At 51.7% G+C, this 19,058-nt stretch overlaps 1 protein-coding gene across 3 annotated transcripts in view; it reads right to left on the reverse strand.

Moving 5' to 3' along the window:
• IBTK (inhibitor of Bruton tyrosine kinase) overlaps positions 1 to 19,058 on the reverse strand; it is an 876,521-nt gene that overhangs the window by 293,106 nt on the left and 564,357 nt on the right. For all 3 annotated transcript variants that reach the window (XM_078648126.1, XM_078648125.1, XM_078648127.1), the window contains one exon: positions 8,687 to 8,799. In XM_078648126.1, coding sequence (XP_078504252.1) covers positions 8,687 to 8,799 — 113 coding nt within the window. The remainder of the gene's footprint in view (positions 1 to 8,686; positions 8,800 to 19,058) is intronic.

Here is a 19,058-nt window from a genome sequence, read left to right on the forward strand (position 1 = left end):
GGTGTCCTTCGCCAAAGTCTCCCCTGGCCAGTCGTGTGTGCACGCCGCTGTGCCGGAAGATGAAGGAGTCATGTGTGCTCCCCGGATATTGTGCCACTATGTCCGTGATGATAGTCTTGGCGTTGCACACCATCTGGATATTGAGGGAGTGGTAGGACTTGCGGTTGCGGTACATGTATTCCGTTTGTGCTGGTGGGCAGATGTGGGTACAGTCAATGCATCCAATTACATGTGGGAATTGTGCAATGTTGTAGAATTTCAGCTTGGTGTCATTCAAGTCCTGTTGGGAAGTGGGGAAAGAGATGTAGTGGTGTAGCCGGGTCAGCATTGCATCCAGGAAACTCCTTAGGCAGCGGGACATGGTGGGCTGGGATACCCCCGCTGCAACAGCGACTATCCCCTGGAAGCTTCCGGAGGCCAGTAGGTGCAGGCTGCACAATACCTACACATGGGTGGGCACAGCATTGGTCCTCCTTGTTGGGTGCTGCATTAGGGGGTCTAGGTCCCGGATCAGCTTGATGATCATTGCCCCATTCAGGCGGTACTTCGAGTAAATTTGCTCATCAGTTTGGCCCCGGAGGGTGATCCGCTGGCGGAATATTCGCTCTTGGATCCTGCATCTGTTCTGTGCTGCTCGCTGTAGCCTTCGCCACCTGACCACCATGTAGAGTCCTGGCATTGTGAGAGTCCTCATGCTCCAGCTGCGTCCCCTTAAGTGTGTTTGGTCAGAGCTGCACCTGTTGGTAGTTTAGTAAAGTTAAATTTTTTTTTCCCTTAATGGTTACCACCTGGTTTGGGTTCTCCTTAAATAGCGCCTCGCAAATAGCGATTTGTGGGTTTTTCGCTTTTTGGGATTTTTCTTGAATGGCGATAGCGATTAATTTGCGAAATCGCAAATTTATTCGCAGATTCCATGGTATCTCGCATATTCCGAATCGCTAATGGGCTTCTTCCAGGATTCTGCAATTTTTTTTGCGAATTCGCAATATTTCTTTAGCGATTTCGCATTTTTTGTGTTTTCACTTTCATGAATTGTTTTTCTTCAAATTGCGCTCGCAATTGCGAATTAGCAGCCATTGCGAGCGAAATTTGGCTTCATGAATCTATCTGTAAATCTTGTGCGTGCGCTACAGCGCGATTTAAATAGGCAGCTGGTCTGCTACCTTGCCGTACACCCAAGATGGCGTCCACCCTGTCTCCTGCCGCGTCAGCGCCTAGTCGGCTGCGCGGGGAGCAGGGTTCAAGATACGGCAAAGGAAGGTAGGTAAGGTGGCTGAAGGGATATAAAATTCAAAATGCAACAGAAATAAATAATAAAAATGAAAATTGCAGCGAGTCTAAAACCCCCGGCTTTCCGCCTCAGGGGAGAGTGATAGCACTAAATCTTGTGCGCGCGCGCTACAGCGCGGTTTAAATATCCTGGCGGGCGGGAGGCAGCCAGCAGCTGGTCCGCTACCTTGCCGTACACCCAAGATGGCGTCCACCCTGTCTCCTGCTGCGTCAGCGCTTAGTTGGCTGCGCGGGGAGCAGGGTTCAAGAAGTCCATACCCTGTAGGGAAATGGACCACCTCAACAGTTTTGGGTTCTCACCCCTCCTTTGCATCAACCATCTGAGGGGCATGTGGTCTGTCTGAACCCGGAAGTGAGACCCAAACAAGTAGGGTCTTCAATGCCCAGACCACAACAAAAGCTTCTCGCTCAATTGCACTCCACCTCTGTTCCCGGGGAAGTAACCTCCTACTGAGGAAGGCTACAGGTTGGTCCCAGCCCTCCTCAGTCATTTGTGAGAGAACAGTCCCTACACACTGCTCGGACGTGTCAGTTTGCACTCAAAGTTCCTTGGAGAAATCAGGGGCCAGGAGCACGGGTGCCGTGCACATGGCAGTCTTCAGGGTGTCAAAAGCTTTCTGACAGGTGTCAGTCCAGATCACTTTCTTGGGCTGCTTCTTAGAAGTCAGCTATGTCAAGGGTGAAACAATGCTGCCATACCCCTTGACGAACCTCCTGTAGTACCCTGTGAGACCCAGGGTTCCCAAGCCAGGATGGTCTCAATCTTGGGTTGCAGGGGTGCCACCTTGCCACTCCCCACTTGGTGTACCAAGTACACCACTGAACCCTGCCCGACCTGACACTTGCTTGCCTTGATCGTGAGGCCTGCCTTGCACAGTGCAGTGCCATCAACACTTCCCAGAGGTGTCGCAAGTGTTCTTCCCATGTGCTGCTGAACACTGCAATGTCATCCAGGTAGGCGGCGCTGAACTCAGCCAGTCCCGCCAACACCTGGTTGACCAATCTCTGGAAGATGGCAGGGGCATTCTTCATCCCAAATGGCATAACCTGGAACTGGAAATGCCCATCTGGTGTGGAGAATGCTGACCTCTCTTTGGCCCCATCAGTCAGGGCGATCTGCCAGTACCCAGACATTAAATCAAACGTGCTGAGGTACCGGGCAGCCCCTAACCGATCGATGAGCTCATCAGCACTGGGGATGGGGTGCGCGTCAGTCTTGGTGACTGAATTGAGCCCTCTGTAGTCCACACAGAACCGAGGGTTCAGGTGTGGCTCCCGGCGCTGCAGCCTTTGGGACCAAGACCACTGGACTGGCCCAAGGACTGCTGGAGGACTCAACCACCCCAAGAGCAAGCATCTTTGAGACCTCCTCTTTGATGCAGGCTCTGACCCTGTCAGTTACTCTGTAAGCCTTGTACTTTACAGGCAAGCCGTCTCCTGTGTCCACATCATGGACGCACCAATCTGTGACACCAGGAACCAGGGAGAACAGATCAGGAAACTGCCCCAGTAATTGGCAGCAGTCATTCTGTTGTCTCAGAGGCTACCAAGAGGTCAGGAAGAGGCTCGGTCTCCTCCTCCATCCCATCATCAGTTGCCAAGAGCATGCCCACTGCGGACCTCTCCAAGTGGGGCTTAAGGCGGTTAACATGTAGGACCCTCAAAGGGTTCCTGGGAGACTGCAAGTCCACCAAGTAGGTGACAGGACTCTTGCGCTCCACAACCTCAAATAGACCTGTCCACTTATCCTGAAGTGCACAAGGCTCCACTGGGGCCAAGACCCACACCTTTTGTCCAGGCTGAAGCTCCACCAGAGTGGCATTCTGGTCATACCACCGCTTCATCTCTTCCTGGCTGGCTTCCAGATTTGCCTCAGCAAGTTGCCTGAATCGCCTGGTCGGGTTTCTGAAGTCCAGCATGTAACTGTATACATTCTGGGGAGGTTTCCTGGGAGATTGCTCACAGCCTTCCTTAACCAAACTCAGAGGTCCTCTCACTGGGTGACCATACAGAAGCTCAAAGGGGCTGAACCCTAGAGACTTCTGTGGCACCTCACGGTATGCAAAGAGAAGGCATGGCAAGAGGACGTCCCACTTACGCCTCATGGGTTCTTACAGACCCATGATAATGCCCTTCAGAGTTCGGTTGAATCTCTCAACCAACCCATTTCCTTGGGGGTGGTAAGGTGTGGTGAATTTGTAGGTTACACCACACTCTTGCCAAAGGGATTTCATATACTTGGATATGAAATTGGTGCCCCTGTCAGACGCCACCTCTAGAGAGAATCCCACTCGGGAGAAAATTCCCATCAGTGGCCTTCCCACTACGGGGGCCGTCACTGTCCTCAGAGGGATGGCTTCAGGGTACCGGGTGGCATGATCCACCAGGACCAGGATAAACCTGTTGCCCATGGCTGTCCTGGGGACCAGAGGCCCAACAATGTCAATTCCCACTCGCTGGAATGGGGTACTGACCACAGGGAAGGGTTGGAGGGGAGCCTTCTGCTTCCTACAACTCTTCCCACTTGCCTGGCAAGTCTGACAAGTTCTGCAATGAACATCTGAGCTCTTGCGCATTGGGGCCAATAAAAGTGGGTGACAAGCCTTTCAAAGGTCTTGTCCTGCCCCAAATGTCCTGCTAAGGGAACGTCGCGAGCCAGCCCCAGTAGGAAGGCTCTGAACTTCTGGGGTACCACCAGCGCACGGGCTGACCCAGGTTCAGCAACCTTAGGCTCTGAATACAGGAGGTCATTATCCCAGTAAATGAAATGTTTACCGGACTGACTACCATTAGCCTGGTCTGCAGCCTGTTGCTGCACACCCAAGAGAGAGGGGAATTCTCTCTGTTCCTTGCAAAATTCCACCCTTGAGGGGCCTCCTTCTTGCTGCCAATGGGTCAGCTCAGGCAGGTCCCCCAGTTCGGCTATCTGTTCCCCGGTAGGCTCCAGGGCATCCCCCTTAAGGTCTGCTTCCTCCTGGGCCGTGGGAATTTCAGGGGCCGGTTTTCCGCTCCCCCTGCACCCTCCCTCCAAGGCCGGTTCCTAGGCCTCTCCCTCAGGCTCCAGGACCTCTTCAACACCCCTACTGGCTGCCATTGAACTGGGTGGTCACACATGCCCAGTCAGGTAAACCCACCATCCGCTGGTGAGTTGCTTTCTCCACCTTTTCCCAAGGGGAGTTCTCCAGATCATTCCCTAGCAAACAGTCTACAGGCATGGCAGTTCTCACAACAACCTGCAGAGTACCAGAGACTCTCCCCCCACTCAAAGGGAACCTGAGCCATTGGACATTGACTCTCTGAGTTGTCAGCATTGACAACCCTACAGTAGGCATGGGGTACAACCTGCTCTTGAGACACCAGGTGCTGCCTCACTGCAGTCACAGTGGCTCCTGTATCTCTAAGAGCCTCTACTTTCTTTCCATTGACGGTCACTACTTGCCCATATTTCTTAGTGTCAGAGGGAAACTAGTAGTTTTCTGGGACCATCTCATTGTCTCCTAAAGAGACTAGGGTCATCTGAACAGGATCCCCACTCTCCTGGACTGCTATTTCCTCCCCAAAATTAACACTAGCTATTTGCCTGGGGGGAGCACCAGTGGGTGCGGGTTTTCCAAATAGGCGACACTTAGGATCAGTGGCAATGTGACCCTGGTCACCACACCTGTAACAGGTGATGGGCCCTGGGAGGCTGAGAACCTTTCTGCTGGTTCCCTTGGGGATTACTTTGGGGGCCTTTCTGGAACCCTTTCTGTTTACCCCTGTCCCACCCACTCCTCTGCTGGGGACCCTGTCCACCCTTGGCTGAGTCTCCCACTGGACCCTTGTGGGCCCTGGTGCTGAGCCAGCGGTCCGCCTCCTCAGCAAGCTTCCTCGGGTTGGACAGCTTGCTATTCATTAGGTGCTGGCGTAGCTCAGGAAAACAATTACTGGACAAGTGCTCCCATGCCATTAAATCAAGAAGCCCTTGAAAATCATCCACTTTGCTACCCTTCACCCAACCATCCAGTGCTCTGCAGAAAAAGGTTACATACTCCACATACGTGGTCCCAGGAATCTTAGTACAACCCCTGAACCTCTGTCTATACATTTCAGGAGTTAAGCCAAACCTGGTCATTAAGGCTTCTTTCATGTGGGGAAAAGAATTGGTAACTTCAGAGGGAAGATCTAGCAGTGTGTCCCGCCCCTCAGTGAGGAACCGCCCTCACAACCCCGCTCCCCAATCTCTCTCAGGGACCCGGTGGGAGGACATAGCTACCTCATAGGCTCTGAACCACTGCCCTATGTCATCCCCCTTAACCGCTACCGCGCTACCACGTTTTCCCGCTGTGCGCTGGAATTTTAAAAATGAGCTGTTTATGACAAAGCCAGCTCGTCATCCGCGTAGCGCAGGTAACGCCCATGATGAGCTGGCTTTGTCATCCGCATCGAAGGGGTTAAAGAATTCCTTTACCACATCCTTAGGCATGTATACCCTTGACTCTACCTGCACCGGCGTTGTGCTGCCACCAGAGGGAGTTGTTTCCAAACTTTTCGCTTTCAGCTCCAACTCCTTCACTCTCATGTCATGCTCCATCTGGAGCTTCTTTTCTTCCATTGTCAATCTTTGTTTCTCCATTTCCATTTGTCCATTTAATTTTGCCATCTCCACTTCATGTGCCCTGTTTGCTGTGCTGTCTGCCAGCTCCTCTGGCGACAGGCCTCTGTCAAAATCCAAAATGCCTTCTGGTGGTTGCACTACCACCGCATTCTGTAGCTCCCTTGACTCCTTCCAGGCTCTCAGGGCCTTGATGTATTGGGCATTCTTTTTGAATCCTGTTTGGGCAACTTTGAAATTCTGACAGTAGCCTCTCAACTGCTCTACTGTGTAGCCCTCCAGTTCCCGGTGTTCCCAATCTACTTCATCAATCCCAGAGATTATGGAGGGTGCCCTTCCGGCAGAGAGTGAGACAGGCATGGCTTAAAAAAATGGGGGATCTCTCAACAAAATTAAAAAAACAAATCTGTGGCTGCGTTATAGGTCTGCTCTCACTATGTGTTGATCAATAATTTACTGTATATAAATCACAAATGCAAATTCGAAAATCCCTTCCGCTGCGTCCAATGTTAGAATTGGGGGTCTCTGGTTGGCACAGGTAGGCACTTGTGACAAGCAGGGACCCTCTCCTCTAATTAGGGCAAGGGAACTACTCCTTTAGAATAATCCCTGCTCACCCATTAGGTTGCGTGGCGCGAGCAGTCAAGGCTAAACTTCAGGGCGCTGTGACAGTTAAGCATTTGTAATTATACACAATAAATACACTGATTCCCCCACAAATAGACACCAGGCTGTAGTTCTGTAAAAATACTTATTCTTTATATAAAAATATATGCAGGCAGGGAAGATCATCCCAAGACCTTCTATAACGTTTTTTAAACTTGGGGCCACCAGATCTCCACAATGGCAAGTGTTTCTTTAAAGTTCTTAAAAAGGTTTAGGCTGATTCCATCTGTTTTTCATTACCTTAGAAATAGTTCCACAATCCTCAAGGCACAGTAGCAGGGTTCTGGGGCAAGGTCCGCTAGGTTTAGGGGCTTTGTAACGCTTCTGTCCGCTTTGTTCGTGCTGGGAGAATAGGCTCTGCCGACTCCTACGCGTCTCGTGGGACGGCCCGGTCGATTCTCTGGCAGGGTACGCGCTTCAGTACGAACAAGGCTTCGCGTACTCGTAGCAATTCAAAGCGCCCAGGGCCACGGGGAAATAAGAACGTTGCGGGCCCCGAGCCCGTTACAGCAAGATGATAAGGTGCGGTACTGTCAAGTGCGCGACGTACAGGCTTTAGACGTCCTCTTTGGCAGGGGACGAGTTGTACGCTGACGGTGCTCTTCGTAGCACCAGCGCATCTCCGGTTCTATTTGATCCGCGGGCGATTCTCACAAGCAGGCGCGGATGGGCGGCGCAGCCTGTATTCTTTCTTGGAGGCAAAGCGGGGTGGCCGGGTAGGTCCAGGCGTACGGGCGGCCGTCCAGGCGTAGATCGCTCTCCCAAGGGCACGCTCCAATGGCGGGCGGGGTGGCAGCGGAGCAGGCGGCCTGACCCGAGGGACAGAGAGCGGCTCTACACCAGCGGGGCTCTCAACGGGCAGAAAGGCGGGCGAGCTCCCGAGTGCCACGGCCCTAGGAGGGGGCGAGAGGGTGCAGTCCCAGCTCCGGCGGGAGGAACACACGGCTCAATTCACAAGACGAGCAAAGACACAAGGAACCCACTGGTCCTGGGGTTCCGTTCAAGGGGTAAGCTCAGTCAAGCCCGCTGAGATGATTTTCAGCACAGCAAAACAAAGTCCTCTTTGGTCTTCTCCTCTCCTTCCTCAGCAAGGCAAACTGCAGGCCAGTCCTTTCCGCTTCTTCTTAGTCCTTCTAGTTGGGCAGAGGTTCGTTGTGGGAAAACTGGATCTGATTTGTTAGGAGCAGGGCTCCTACATTTATAGTCCGTTTGTTTTGTCTTTTCAGGCCAGGGGGGCCTTTGCATAATCCTTTTCAGCACTGGAGCACTTGCACTGCGGCGCTGATTGGCCGTGGCGCAGTGCCCTGAGCAGCGAACACCATCAAAACATCTGAGGCACATCAGAAAAAAGTGGAAGGGAGACGCACGCCAAGGTGCCAGGTCTAACAGTTATGATCAACAGAACACTGCTCTGCCCATTAAACCCAGGGATCTGCTAGAATCCAACTCCGGGATAACTAGAGTAGGTGATCCTCAAAGTCTGACTAAAAAATGCTAATAATTTCTAAAATATGCCCACCAACCAGATAAGACAATCCACTATGAAAAACATTAAGCAAGGATTGCTTAAAACCTGTTATGTCACCAACAAAAGATATCAAATTACTGCATGTGATTCACGTCCTTTCTATTGCTAAGTAAAATCATGTGTTTAGTGACTCCATTCTCAAGATCAAGTACAGACTTGGCATCTACTTCTCACAATTAATCCGATTTGATTGACAAATGTGGGAAAATTATACTTTTGCATTAGTTTCTAAGAAATAAGAATGATAATAAAAACTATGTAGAATTCAATACATAATTCATTGCATAAAGTTAAGAGTGAAAGCAACACAAACATTAAGACTTGAAAAATTTAATAAAATACAGAAAGCATATTAAAAAGAGGCAACTTCTATTTGAAAAACCTGTTTAACAAAGATTTTCTAAAACAAACGAAATTCCCTACAAAAATACAGTAGCAAGTGAGTTCACACCAACTGATATTTTTCATAGTAGCACTGTCATAAAACAGTTAAGCAATTCCAAAGTTAACATGCTTCCTTCAGCTCGTTCTATTTATAGTATTAAAGTAATACAATGCACTTCAAGTTCTACCATACATGCATCTAAAATTCCTGTTTTATCACAAACCTCTGCAAGATGGACTCTGTATTATATCTGAAACATTATATCCTCCAGAGCTGTCTGATCGTCTTCTTGGCTTCCGTTTTACTTTTGATTTTGCTTTCCTGAGAAGCACTTCCCTGAAAAAACACCATAAGTAAATTGCTATCGGTTATAAGAATATTGTTTAATACAGCTTAGTAGTGAATATACGGCAATTAGACCTGAGCATTTAAAATCAAACCATTCAGAATACGTGTCTGCTAACTCATGATCCATTTCCTCACTGCTTCTTGCTTTTATGCTTTGAGGTTTGTTATAAAAGAAATTAGTTACTTACTTGTAACTCACATTCTCCAGTGTTGGTGTCGTTCTCATATTCTCATGCTTCAATTACTCTACGTCATTAGGCTAGGAATCCTCTGTAATCTTTAAATAGCAGTAAAGTATGTAGTAGTGAGGTGGAAGTGCTAGCGCCACTACTTCCTCTAGAAACCACCATGGCTAAAATTTCATAGCATAAAGTGTGAGAAGGGTAAATAAATAAGCCTCTGTCAAGGGCGGAGGGGAGGATCGCATGTGAATATATGAAAGATACCTATGCTGAACTGGAGTTACAGGTACATTTCTTCTCCAGGATTATATTTTTCAAATATTCACATGCTTGAATCAGAATATTAAGAAGTACATAACAATTATAATAAATATAATAGAGCACAAAGCACGCTCACCTTTATGGAAAGAGGTTACTGAGGACTGCCTGTCCTACTGCTGAGTAAGATATTGCCTTCACATCAAGGTAGTAGTGTTTTGTGAATACGTGCCTCCTTCTCCACATCACTGCATGGCAGATTGCTTGCAGTGGCACACCAACGCAAAGTGCTGCAGTTGTTGCCATGTTCCTGGTGGAAAGCACCCTTATTTATCTCAGGAGTGGACACTTCGTCTTGTTGTGGTAGAAGGCAATGCAGGCGGACAGTCAACTTACTATTCCCTGTGTTGACAGGGGACAGTTGGTCAGAAGAGTGAATTACTTTTTGTCTTGTTCACGTAAAACGTGAGCACCTGCGCACATCAAGCAAGTGCAATGACTTTTCTGCTGACATTGCAGTATTTGGAAAGAAGCCCAAGATGACAGGCTCATTGAGGTGCGAATTTGTTGGGAATGTAGGCATGAATTTAGGATGACTTTGTCCTTTGTGAATCGGAGAAAGGGTTCTTTTACCATAAATGCTTTAATATCCCCCATTCTGCGTGCCAATGTAAGCTTCAAGACAAGTGTTGTTTTCCAGCAAATTACTTTTTGATGCGCTCTGTGGATCGCCTCAAACAGAGGCAATATGTGCTGGGTCAGGACAGGTTAAACTCCCAAAACACTGGTGGATGCAGTACAGGGGAAAATCCAATGAAGAATCCTTTGATAAAGCTCTTTATGATCCTTTGAGAGAAGAGTGATTGAGTTATCTTCCGGTCTCCGAAATCGAGAGCCTGTTTTCAGATGGACTTTTAACAATATTTTAGACCAATTCTGGCTAGGTTCAGCCAATGTGAAAGTATTTGGTGGGGCGTTATAGCCACACAATAGTAAAGCTTAGCCTTGCCCAAGACACAAAAACTCTTCCATTATGCATTTTAGGGCTCTTGTGCCAGCTGACACACAGGCTTGAAAAGGGATGTCACTACACTCTTCTGAGAGATCCAAATGACCATAATCTCGGTCATCTAGTACAAAGCTATCAGGCTAAATGACTGGTGCAGAATGTCTATGTTCTGCCTGGAGAGAACCTTGGGATGAATCTTTAATGGTATTGATGTACGTACAGATAGCCCAAAGAGATCAGTGAACCAATACTGGTGAGGCAAGTCCAGACAATGAGAATCTGTGTATAATGGTCCATCTTCTATCTCCTTAAGGAACTGGGGATCAGGGGAAACACCGGCATTTCTTGTTCTGGGAGGCAAACAAGTCCAGTGTGAGAGGATCCCATTTTTGGAAGAGAAAATCAATTTGATCTTGGTGAAGCTTCCATTTGTGACAGTTCAATAGTGTTTGAGTACACGCACCTCATTGTTTTGGAGTCCAGAGAGACGCACTACAGCAATGTCCACATGAAGGGAAATGGCCCAGTCCCATAGTAACTGTACCTCTTCCTAAAGAGGCCAGGACCTCGTTTCGCCTTGCTTGGCGATGTAAAATTTTGCTGTTGTGATTTCTGTTCTGAAGAGGATTGCTTGACCTGTTAGCCATTGAAGGAAAGCTTGGATGCACAAGTTACTACTTGTGTAACGATATATCTGTAAGAGACATTAGTTAGTGATAGATTACTTACCTTAGAATATCCCCAGGCGTCAGACTGGTTCCGGACATTTTTGCGTAGCAATACCCCTGCGCGTCGGTAGGCGTCGTCCGCGGCTCCGCGTCCGTCGTCGGCGTCGTTAGCGCCGGAATGACGTCGCCAGAGTACTTAGACGCCGCCCATGCGCGCTGACGTCAGTTCTGAAACACAGCTTTTCCGCGCCAGATACGCAGAGCCATGATAGAACCAACACTGGTGCCAAGAAACTAGGGCCCTGAAAGGGGATGACCTTAACCCTAGATATCGGTTCGCAGAACGGGGAGGATGGGTGGGTCGGTAAGGAATCTATCACTAACTAAGTCTCTTACAGATATATCGTTACACAAGTAGTAACTTGTGCATCTGAAAGAGACACGTTAGTGATAGATTCCTTACCTTAGAATAGATACCCCAGCAATACCAACCCCGGTGGTGGGTCTGCGAACCAATATTCACACCAGAAAGTCCTGGAGGACGGAACGGCCAAAGAAGCCATCCCTCCAGACTTGACTGTCCAGGCAGTAGTGTCGTGCGAACGTGTGCAACGAGGCCCACGTAGCTGCCTGGCAAATGTCCTGCAAGGGCACTCCCCGGCCCAGGGCAGTTGTAGTCGCCGTGGCCCGAGTGGAATGAGCCCTCAATCCAACAGGGGGCTCCTTCTTAGCCATGGAGTAACATGCCTGGATACACAAGATGATCCACCGGGAGATGGTCCGCTTGTGTACCGCCTTCCCCTTCTTAGCGCCCACGTAACCAACAAAGAGTTGGTCATCCACCCGGAACTGGCGTGTGCGATCCAAGTACGTTTTGGGTCCAGACGGTGGAGCCGCTCTTCCTCTTTAGAGGGATGCGGAGGCGGAAAGAAGGTTGGCAAGTTGATGGACTGCCCGGTGTGGAAGGCTGAGACAACCTTGGGCAGGAAAGATGGCTTGGTACGCAACACAACCTTGTCCGGATGGACAGAAAGGAAAGGTGGAGTACAAGAAAGGGCCTGGAGCTCACTCACTCTCCTGGCAGAGGTGATGGCAACAAGGAAAGCAGTCTTCAGAGTCAGAAGGCGAAGAGGACAGTTGTGAAGTGGCTCAAAGGGAACGCACATCAGGAAAGTAAGAACAAGGTTCAAGTCCCACTGGGGCATCACGAAGGGAACAGGAGGGAACATGTGTGTGATGCCCTTAAGAAATCTATTTGCAATAGGGGACTTGAACAGAGAAGGCTGATCAGGCAGCCTCAAGAAGGCAGAAAGGGCAGAAAGGTAGCCCTTGACAGTGCCCAGAGCAGAGCCCTGCTGGGCAAGAGACAGAAGAAAGAGGAGAACCTCAGAAAGGGGGGGCAGAGAGTGGGTCCACAGCCTTTGCTGTGCACCTTGCCACTAATCTGTTCCACCTGCAGGCGTATACCGACTTTGTGGAGGGACGCCTGGCTGCCAGAATGACATTACAGACTTCGGGAGGCAAGTCAAATGGCCTCAACAGTCGCCGCTCAATCTCCAAGCTTGTAGGTGGAGAATGGACAGGTTCGGGTGGAGGACCGTCCCCTGCTGCTGCGATAGAAGGTCCTCCCGAAGAGGCAGACGAATCGGGGGATCGACTGACATGCTGAGTAGCTCGGGATACCAGTATCTTCGTGCCCAGTCCGGAGCCACAAGGATAACCTGGGCCCGGTCGCGCCTGATCTTCTTCAGCACTCTGGGTAGAAGTGGTATAGGCGGAAAGGCGTACAATAGACCGCAACTCCACTCGCGACGAAAAGCGTCTCCGAGCGAGCTCCGCCTTGGAAATTCCAACACGCAGAACTGATGACATTGCACGTTCTCTTCGGTGGCGAATAGATGTAACCAAGGCTCTCCCCACTGCTGAAAGAGGCCTTGCGCCACGTTCGAGCTCAGACGCCATTCGTGATCCATCATGCACCGACGGCTGAGTTCGTCCGCCATGGCATTCAGAGAACCTGCCAGGTGTTGAACCACCAGGGTCACGCCCTGACGTTCCAGCCACTGCCAGAGGCGCAGAGCCTCCTGGCATAGGGTCCACGACCCCGCCCTGTTTGTTGCAGTACCACATGGCGGTGGTGTTGTCCGTGAACACCTGCACTACACTCCCCCGGACAGAGGGGAGGAATGCCTTCAGTGCTAGACGAATCGCTCGTAACTCCAACAGGTTGATGTGGAGCCGGGCCTCCGCCGGAGACCAGAGTCCTCTGATCTCCGCCTCTCCCATGTGGCCACCCCAGCCCTGGAGGGACGCGTCCGTCACAACTACGTGCTCCGGGTGGGGTAGGGAGAGGGATCTGCCACTGACCCAATCGCGGTCCGTGAGCCAGCACTGCAACAGTCTTGCAGTGCCCTCCGAGATCAAGACATGGTCGGACAAGTTGCCCTGATGCTGGGCTCACTGAAACTTCAGGTCCCACTACAGAGCCCGCATCCGCCACCGGGCGTGACGCACCAGAAGGATGCAGGAGGCCATCAGTCCCAGAAGCCGCAGCGTCAACCTGACCGAGACTCGGGATAAGGGCTGGAAGATTGGAATCAGAGCCTGAATATCCCAAACCCGCTGTTCGGGAGGGTAACCCCGAAACTGTGCCGAGTCCAGAACCGCTCCGATGAAGAGGAGCTTCTGAGAGGGACACAGGTGCGACTTCGGCACATTGATGGAGAACCCCAGCAAGTGCAGGAGGTCGGCCGTAGTCTGGAGGTGGCTGACGACTGTCTGGGGCGAGCCCGCCTTCAACAACCAGTCGTCGAGGTAGGGGAAGACTGACACCCCTAACCTGCGCAGATGAGCTGCGACCACCGCCATCACCTTCATGAACACCCGTGGTAAGGCCGAAGGGGAGAACGGTAAACTGAAAATTCTTGTGGCCTACCGTGAACCGCAGGTAACGCCGGTGGTCCGGAAGGACGGGGATGTGAAAATAAGCGTCCTGCAAGTCCAACGCTACCATCCAGTCTCCGGGGTCCAGGGCAGCTAAGACCTGAGCCAAAGTCAGCATCTTGAACTTCTCTTGTTGGAGGAAGCCGTTGACATTCCGTAGATCCAAGATAGGGCGCAGGCCCCCCTTGGGCACCAGAAAGTAGTGGGAGTAACATCCACACCCTACTTCTGGCCCAGGAACGCGCTCGATGGCCCCCTTGGCCAAGAGGGCCGTGACTTGCTCCTGCGGAAGTTGCAAGTGAACCCACGACACGCGGTGGAATTGCGGTGGCATGGCTGGAGGGGTCGCCTCGAAGGGGAGGGAGTAGCCCCTTCGGACGATTTGCAGCACCCACCTGTCCGACGTGACAGTGCGCCAGTGGGAGTGGTGATGGCGAACCCTGCCTCCCACAGGCGTCACATGGGCCTGAAAACTCGGAAGGTTTTGAGGCAGGTGCTGCGGAGGGAGGTGTGGACTGGCCTCGCCACTGACCCCGCCCGCCGCCACGGCGGTTTCCACGGCCGCCACCGCGCTGCTGGGCATTCTGCGGTGCATGGCTGGCAGCACGTGTGGGGACGCCCCTTCCGTGGCCACGAAAGGAACGAAAGGCACCCGATTGCTGGCGCGTGGCCGAAAGGCCTGAGGACTTGGCAGTAGCCCTGGAGTCCTCAAAGCGCTCCAGCGCATGGTCTGCCTTGTCGCCAAAAAGGCGACGGCCATCGAACGGCATGTCCAGAAGAGTGGCCTGGACATCGGCTGAAAAGTTGGCAGACCTCAACCAGGCGTGGCGTCTAACTGCCACCGTCGTTGCCATCGCCCTGCCTAGTGAGTCCGTGGTATCCAGCCCACACCGGATAGAGTATCGTGCCGCATCTCGACCCTCCACAAGGGCTTGGGCGAGTTTAGCCCGGACCTCTTCCGGGCATTGTGGCAGCACGTCCGCAACCGTGTCCCACAGGGTGTGGGTGTAGCGGCCCAAGAGACACGCGGTATTGACAGACCGCAGTCCCAAACTCAGGGACGAGAACACCTTCTTTCCGAACTGTTCATATCTCTTGGATTCCCGATCGGGCGGGGCTGTCGGGAATGCGGTCTGGGAAGTGGAGGCCTGGATAACCAGGCTCTCGGGGGTGGGATGGGTGGACAAAAAGCATGGTTCGCCCGGAGCCGGGCGGTAGCGTCTGGCCACGTTCCTATCCACAGGCGGACCTGTGGCGGGCTTGGACCAAGTGCCCACAAGAACGTCACATAAGGCTTCATTAAACGGCAGCAGAGGCTCACTGGAGCTTGCCTGCGGTTTAAGAACCTCAGTGAGGAGGTTAGTCCTCACGGCCGCAACGGGGAGCTCAAGGCCCAAGGCCTTGGCTGCCCTCGTCAACACTACGCTATAAGCAGCCCCCTCCTCCGTAGCCACGGTGGGAGGGGAGACAAATCCAGTATCTGGCGAGGTGTCAATACCACTGGCATCCCCAAGCTCATATGTCCAGTCCTCTTGAGACTGGCACTCCTGTGCCTGAGGGTCCTCAGACCCCTCCCAATCACCTCCGTCACCAGTCTCCTGTAACTCAGGGTCAACAGACTGGACCTCCTCATGGAAATACAAATCTCCAAAGGCCGTCGGAAGCTGCGCCCAGTGGCGCCGTTCCGGCGCCAGAGTCGGACCGAATGGAAGAGTGGGGACGGCGTCCACAATGGGCGCTGGGGGCGACACCCTCGGGGCCGGCGCCGGTGAGGTCGTGAGGTCGCCCGGCGACGACCCGGATCCGGAAGCAGATCCGGTGAGGTCCTGCGGCGCCGGGACCGAAGTCGCCGGCGGCACCGGGGCCGAAGCACCCGGCCGCGTCGGGGCCGAAGCGCCCGACCCGCTAGGGCCTGCAGCCGGGACCGCTGGGCCCGAAGGCGCCGCGGGACCCGGCTGAGGAAGGAGGGACCTCATGGCCATGAGGTACCGCTCCACCTCCTCCGGCGTCGCGCCGTGCCCATGGACCCGAAGGTGAGGGGCAGGCGGCGACGCTTGCGACTCCCTCGGAGCCGCGTGGGCGGTGTCGCCCGAACCCCCGGCGCTCGCACGATGCCGCTGGGGGTTCGGGCGACACCGCCCACGCGGCTCCGAGGGAGTCGCAAGCGTCGCCGCCTGCCCCTCACCGCGTGGGCGGTGTCGCCCGAACCCCCGGCCGCATCGTGCGAGCGCCGGGGTGGGTCGGAGGAGCGATGATGCCTCTCCGACCGCTCATGCCTCTTACCTGAGGACTTGGATCCCGACGACCGATGTCAACTCCCGGAGCTGCGGGGACTCCGACCCCGCGACCGGTCCCTCGACCTCCCGTGGGACCGGGACCTGGAATGGCGCGGGCCGACTGCCGGAGCTCGAGCCGCTTGCGGGACCGCTCCCCCCTAGCCTTCGACGTCAGGGCCCGGCAGTCAGAGCAGGTGCGGTCGTCGTGGTCGAGGCCTAAGCACTTCAGGCACCGGCGATGGGGGTCCGTGACCGACATCAGTCGATCGCACTTCGAACAGGGCTTGAACCGGGCATCCCTACCGGCACCGATAGAGTCGAAAACACAAAGAAAGAAATGATCGAAAAGATCAAAAAGTTTAGTCAAAAAATGACTAGGGGTAGAGCTTCTCCAGATCTGCGCTAGCTGGCGCGGAAAAAAGAAGAACTGATGTCAGCGAGCGTGGGCGGCGTCTAAGTACTCCGACGACGTCATTCCGGCACTAACGACAACGGCCGCGGAGCCGCGGACGACGCCTACCGACGCGCAGGGGTATTGCTACGCAAAAATTTCCGGATCCAGTCTGACGCCTGGGGATATTCTAAGGTAAGGAATCTATCACTAACGTGTCTCTTTCAGATATTTAGTCTTATGGCACAGAGCTCCAGGACGTTGATGTAGAGCTTCTTTTCTGCACTCGACCATACACCTCTGGCCCACAGTTATTGCATGTGAGCCCTCCAGTCCTCCATGGAGGCATCTGTTGTGAGCACCACTCTGTCCAATGAACGGTGGACCAGAAGTCCTGAGATTCATAGGGATCCACCGCTATACCAGTGCTTGTTTCATCTGGAGTATGAAACAGAGTAGAACACCTATCCACAAGGCCATCAACAGAGACTTGCATTGTATAACTGGACCAAATGTTTGACAAAGGAGGTCTTTACCATAGACTGAAGTTTTATTAGTCTTTCGGTCAAGGGGAAAGCTTTTTCCATTTGCTGCAACTTTGTATGAGGTTTTAAGGAAGACTTGTCGATGTTCAGTTTTAGTCCTAGTCTGTGGAAAAGAGTGATACAAGGCAACCATAAAAGCCGTTGCTTCTTCCATTTAGAGATTCCTGAAAAGCAATCGTCTAAATGAGGGTATACTTGTGACCCTGTCATCTGAAGTAGGCAGCAACTGGCATCAGGCACTTTCTAAATATGTGAGGTCCAATCTTTATAGAAAGGAGCGTGTCCCAATCCGTCAATTTTTTCTTATAATAATCTCTGAATAATTCTGGTTATTTCTTGATTTTCACATTCTAACAATCACATGGGAGTCTAGTGTTTCGTTTCTATCCAGATGTTGATTCAATTTAGTCTAGCCGGGTGTAATATAGTATACAATCGTATTTGGCTTCATGTTCCATATGTTTTCGTTCTGCCCATCTCAACACCCCGTCCGTCAAGACCTCCTCTCCGCTGCTCACCTCTTGTCAAGTTGTTGACCACTAGTGATGAGATATATTGATTGAATAAACATATGGATAGAAAAGAAACACAACCATCATTCCGTCCTTCATCCGTCCATCATCTTGTGTGTTTTGCTGTTCGCCCTATATGGGAAGGGTATGCCCAGACGTGGGTCCCTTGCTTACTGCGCCACTGGAGTGAAGCTATCCTGGATGATGGCCAGGAACCGGTCCTAGGATGCTTGATCCGGTCCAGGGAAGACATGGCTTGGCCGTTCCGGCTGGACTGTTCCCATGAGGCACAGGATCAAGGCTGATTCGCATATGGCTATGTCTGAACTGGGGTGGCGTGGTGAGCGAAATAACGATGGATTAAACCCAGATCTGTGACTGGGGGTGAATATTTTGTCAATGTGCAACATTCCGTCCATCATCTTGTGTGTTTTGCACTTCTGACATGGTGGCTGGTGTCTTCATCAATTTCAGGCCTTCTGACCAGACAAAGTCCAGTAAAGGTATTGATTTAATAGCTTTAAGTGGTTGCTCTTTGAAGTCATATAGGAAGCATTCTTGCTCCACAGCGGTCAATGGTAGGTTACATTTTTTAGTTACTTTATTAGTGCAGGGAAATTAATTATATCATCAGGTTGGGAATCTGGTTGGATGGGCGATTTATCACCTTCGTCTGGTAAAATATAAACAACCCATTCATAATTAACTTTGTCATCTGGCAGTCACCTTCTAATTCAGAGTAATCTGAAGAATCCTCGTCTCCAATAACCTTACAAGTGGATGTGAGCAGTGTTGATGTGACTGTCTTTGGAGGTTGGTCCACCAGAGGAGAAGAAGGTGGTGGTAGTTGCAGGGGGGGTCGAGACAATGGTGGAGGAAGAGGGCACGTTCCAGCAGGCTGCTGAGGAACTTCTTTGAAAGGTGTCCATCATCCGTTGTAATGTGAGAAACGCAACAGACACCTGCAACAACTCAGAATGTGTGCAGGCACGACAAGATGCATAGGGCTGAGATGACATGCTACAGACATCTGTGGCTGGAAGTCATAGTTCTGGTAAACCTATCTACTGTTTAAGACATCTCCGTCAAACTTCAGGAGGTAATAGACATAAAACTGCATGAGACTATAAGAAGCTTCAGAAACGTTCTAGTCACGAATGCCCCATTCTAATTCAGAAACAAGAATCATAGTGGGAAGGATGGATGTAACTTGAATTGGTGAGAAAGTGACTTGGGAGCAAAAAACTGCCCTCAATAGGATCAACGTCTGGAGCAGAGACATCGTCAGCGACACTGTTGACAATGGTCTCTACGTCAAAGGTGCTGTTGCCGTCAAAGAAGGTTGTGCTGTCAACAGTGATCTAATTACAAGGATGTTGTCATAATTTAAGAGTTTACAATCATGGACAGTGGTGTTTTGTTTTCTTCACCATCCACGGCGATGACATGGAGGTCACCGGCCG

The sequence above is a fragment of the Lissotriton helveticus genome, chromosome 6 (assembly GCF_964261635.1).
Source record: "Lissotriton helveticus chromosome 6, aLisHel1.1, whole genome shotgun sequence".
NCBI lineage: Eukaryota > Metazoa > Chordata > Amphibia > Caudata > Salamandridae > Lissotriton > Lissotriton helveticus.